General features: G+C 37.0%; 1 protein-coding gene across 1 annotated transcript; it reads right to left on the reverse strand.

Annotated features, from left to right (window-relative positions):
* Nucleotides 1-1189: 1189 nt before the first annotated feature.
* On the reverse strand, nucleotides 1190-4594 carry LOC145789915 (cyclic dof factor 2-like). The gene is made up of 2 exons (XM_082867539.1): nucleotides 4022-4594; nucleotides 1190-2784 (listed from the first exon to the last, which is right to left on the reverse strand). The coding sequence occupies exons 1-2, from the start codon at nucleotides 4589-4591 to the stop codon at nucleotides 1519-1521; spliced, it is 1836 nt and encodes a 611-aa protein (XP_082723665.1). The 5' UTR covers nucleotides 4592-4594; the 3' UTR covers nucleotides 1190-1518.
* Between the last annotated feature and the right edge of the window lie 212 nt (nucleotides 4595-4806).

Here is a 4806-nt window from a genome sequence, read left to right on the forward strand (position 1 = left end):
CCATCTGTAAGAACATCAATGATCATTTCTAAAGAGTTTTTTCTTTTTTTTAAATAGAACTTTTATACTAATTGTCACTTCATGATCACTAATGTTGTGTTTAGATTTTAAATTTGTGATGAACAAAAAAAGATTTGTCCCAAAAAAAAAAAGTTTTATTTCATTCATTTTTCTTTTCTTTTTTTTTCAAAAAATGCTATATAAGGTGTATGATATAGATTTAAAGTTAGTGAGTTGTGAATGGATAATTATAATCCAAAGATATAGGCTTGTTTGGTTTGTATCTCAAGATACAATTTTTATAAAAAAAATTCAAAATTTTGTTTGATTCAAATTTTTTGAATTTTTTTTTTTAAAATTACTCTCTCTCCTGCATATCAATCAATCACTTTTTTTTTTCTCCTCTCTCCTTCCCAATCACTTTTTCTCTTACATACATCTACTTAACTATAACAAAATATCAAATCATCCTAAACTCCAAAACTATTTTCAAAATATACAACCAAACAAACCAAAAAAATTTCTAAACTCTCTCTCTAATTTTTTTTTTGAAAATTTATCTCAAAACACAAACCAAACACACTATGAATATAGTATTGTTGTTTACATTTTTCACTACAATTTAATTTACAAATTTAAGATCCGAACACAATCTCAAAATGCTTGAAAGAGGAGAGAAAAAAGAGGGAAAATAAAAGGCAGAAGCAAAGGAAAACTTTACGATCAGCTTTCCACTTTATTAAGCTATTTGTTTGGATTCTTTGGTACTGATAAAGAAAGGTGCTTGGCCCTTTTGTGGTCGAATTCAAGTCTATCTGCAGAGTGGAGGGCCTACAAGAACCTCACATGTTTTGAAATTGCCCCAACTCTTCAACCTCACTTATATTATTCAATGCCGAGGCCTCAACCAAAAAAAAAAAAAAAAAAAAAAAAACCTAATTTGGTCCCTATTTGATGAGGGTCTGAGAGGAATAGATTGGATACAAATTTAATCTTTTGACATAATTTCCACAAAATGGTTATCTTCAAATTCGAACTCACAACTCCAAAATTGGTAGATCAAATTTTAACCATTGAATCACCAGTGGTCTTACAACTAAACAAAGAAAAACCCTCAATCCTATATCACTAGATATATACTCACAAAATCATGAAGGGATTGAAATTCTAATCAGAAGCACATATGCCATGAGAAAAAGTTTGAAATTTTATTCGTTTCAAACTTATTTTACTACATCTGGGATTTTGGTACACAAACTCATCTTATATAGTTCCCCCTGTTTCATATATAAATATGTACATGGACTAAAATCTCAGCAAACCATCTGCTCGAAATAAAAGCACCTATCCAAGTGAAGTAGAAATCACCTACTTCTTAAGCTAATCCAAAATCTCTCTCTTCTGAAGATCGATTCCTACAGATGATGCTGGTGTTTGAATCACGATTTGATACAAAGTTACAGTGATTCGTAAACATTGCCAACACAACGCAAGTCAAGAAGTTTTCAAGTTACCCATTTATGAACTCTCATGGAAGTTGAATGACCTAGACAATGCTGCTGGATTGGCTTGTAATACCGGAGAGGTTTCAGAGATGTGATGCTTCTCATCACCACCCTTCGATTGGAAGGCCTTAAAGAGACCTCCCCCGCTAATTGAATCAACTTTATCGTTTTTAATTCCCAATGTTGCCCATATAGAACTCCTCGCAGCTTCACCAGGATCATCAATTCTCAAAGTTTTTGGAATCCAGAGGCACTTCTCAGGATTATTCTCTTTCTGTGGCTCATCTTCCCCAGAATTGGTTTGGTTAAGCGCGTTCTCATCCCTAGAATGCTTCCCCAAAGTCGGGGAATTAGGACCAGAACTAGGAGCTGTGTGGTTTGGCGGTGTTATCCAAGAGACGTTCCAAATGCCTGGTACAGTACAACCCCAATAAGGCGGTGGAGGATAGAATGGCATTGGAAAGCCTGGTGGGCAAAAAGCAGGTGGGGGTACCGGGGATCTCCATTGAGCAGAATTCCAAGGGTACGACCACGGAGCCCCGGGAAAACACGGTACCTGAGGAAAGAAGCTCTGACAATTCTTGATTTTCGTATCTTGTTGCCCATTTTTACCAACATCATCTTTCAAATTTGCACCAGTGGCTGCGGATCCGCTAGAGTGATCATCCCCATTCTCTCCACCACTATAAGAAACCGAGATTCTTAGTTCCTCCGGTTTACAAAACCCATTTTGAGCATGATTTGGCAACGTTTTTTCCACAATGTTTAAAACTGAAGCCATTGACTCGCAAAGTGGAGCATCCGAACCAAAAGTGAGGATAGTGCCATTGGGCTTCAGAGTGGGATGGTGGATTCCATTTGGAATCTCTGCTCGATCGCTCTGAAGAGCTTCTGATACGGTTATGTGACGGTAGTGAGAGGCTGAGTTTTTGTTCTTCCGGCGACCAGCACCCACAGGAACATTCCTCATGGTCCCACCAGCTGTCCAGTATCTCTGGCAGTTCTTACAGAAGTGCCGGGGCTGGTTGACATTGTAGTTGTTGTAGTAACAGAACTTGGTGTCCATGCTATTACAGCGTGGGCATGGAAGTATCTTGTCTGGTTTCTTTAGGGTCTTCTCTTGTGAGTTAATAGTCTCACTTTGGTCTTCTTCGGTCTTTGAAGTTTTTAATATTACAGCTTCATTGTCAACAGATGGCGTTTTTGGATCAGCAATCTCTTCTGAAGTAATAGGCTGGGCTCCATCCTCCCGATTAGTATCACTTCGATTAGCCGGGGCCTGGATTGATCAAAAAATTTAATGAGGAATACATATTGAGTATCAGAACCAATTTTCCAAAAAATTTAAACAGAAACCTTCTATTATCATATTAAAACCAGATCAAATTCTCCTAATATGTATACTGAAACTCAACCTCATCTTGGCAAGTATACAAGATTTTTTGGAAAGTGACATCTTTATGGCGATGAATATTAACTTGAGCGTTCTCAATTGATTAGCAGGAACGCATATGGGAAAAAAATGAAGGCATAAAATCTTATAGCAAGTCGGGACTTGGAGGCTGTTATAGTATTCCATGTTTTCTCTACCTTGTACACAACTAAACAATCAAAGAGAGCAGCAAGTCTTGTTTTCGGCATCCACAAGGTTTGATAATTCAAGTGTTACTTGATATGAAGTGATAATAACCCCGAATATATCTAAAAGACAACAGAACTGGAATAAAAAACGCAATATCAGAACTCAGTAACAAAAAACCAGTAAGCAGGAGCTTAAAAGATCATACAAGACCGGAAAAAAAAAAAGATTTCTTTGCTTATTAAAAACTTTAGAAGTCACACAAGGAGAAAAGTCAACATGTTTGATCAATTTCACTATAGAATGGGAAAAAAATAAAAATAAAATCTTCTTCATAAAACATGTGAATCTAGACTGGAAACATCTCCCAAATAGTCCTAGCATAGATAAGATCTTCGAAGCACGCTATACGCAACAGCTAATTAGCAAAAGGGGCTTGAAATTAAGATAGTGAAAATGAAATTACAAACTAACTTTATTGGAGGAATCAATAATCCCTTGTTCAGCAAATTCATAGATACAAACTAGAACTCCTTAAACATATAGTAAAGATTAGCCTAAATTTATTCTAGTATATTGCTTAAATAGCATCTCCTTATCTCCTCCCTGAAGAGTAAACAATTATTTGGAAGATCTCAACTTTCCACATATTGATCTAAAAGAATAAATAGAACAGAAAACCCAAAAAAGACTTAACCTTAAATTACCAAAAACATGTCTGAAAATGCTAGATTTGAATCCCAAACCAGAATTACACTATCTTTGAAAATTAATTGACACAAACTAATTAGAAATATTGGATTCCCAAAATCAAGCATAACTAAGCTCGACCCTTTACTCCTTTCACTGTTCCAAACAATGGGTCATCCTCAAAATTATTAACAAAAAAAAAAAAAAAATCAATCCAATCCAATCCAATCCAATCCAATCATAATACCTTATCAGGTTCTTGATCTTCTTCGACTCTGTTCGAGTCAGGCGAACAAGGATCATCAACAGGAGGAGGAGGAGGAGGAGGAGGAGGAGAGGGAGAGGGAGCTCCGCCGCCGGAGACTGCGATGGCGGGCGCCGGCGGAATCTCCGGCAAAGGAATCGTCTTTCCGAAGAGCTTAATCGCAGGGTCTTTTGATTCCGACATTTCTGCACTGTCCTTAAAGAAAACTTCTAGAGAGAGAGAGGAGAGAGAGTAGTCCAGGGAGTTTGGGATTGGATCACTGTGAATGAGAGAGAGATCGATCTGACAACGCGAGAGGTGTGTGTGTGAGTGTTGGTGTGCCCTCTCTCTCTTCGAGCTCGCGCGAGTTGTGTTCGATTTTGGGTTGGGTTGGGTTGGGGTGGGGTGGGGTGGCACTGGATGCGGTGGGGGGTTAGGTTGTGGTTCGTAGTCACGTTTTAAATCGGTTGAAGAAGCTAGGTGCGCCACGTGTGCAACCCAAAAACAATTTTCAGCCACAAGTTTTCTATGTGGCCTTGAGATCTTCTCATTCTTTTTCCCTTTTTTACTCATTTTCTCTCTTTTGATTCTCCAACTTTCTTTTCCGAAAGTATCCAAGTTTCAATAGCATCTTATTTTGGATTTTTTGTTTTTGTTTTTTTTGTTTTGTTTTTTATCAAACCCAAAATGTATTTTTTTTTCCCTTTTTATTCGTGTATTGAAATAAATCATGTGATTACTATTTTTAATCTTCATCGGTAGCACTCTATTGAATAATATTATATGTA

This window comes from Camellia sinensis, chromosome 4, assembly GCF_055761805.1.
Source record: "Camellia sinensis isolate YWXY chromosome 4, ASM5576180v1, whole genome shotgun sequence".
NCBI classification, from domain to species: Eukaryota; Viridiplantae; Streptophyta; class Magnoliopsida; order Ericales; family Theaceae; genus Camellia; species Camellia sinensis.

Excerpts from the sequence above, each read along its gene's own strand:
- LOC145789915 (XM_082867539.1), bottom strand. The coding sequence starts at position 4,591 with ATGAGTAAAAAAGGGAAAAAGAATGAGAAGATCTCAAGGCCACATAGA. Across the intron at positions 2,785-4,021 it reads AAGATCAAGAACCTGATAAG|GCCCCGGCTAATCGAAGTGA; the intron begins GTATTATGATTG and ends TGATCAATCCAG.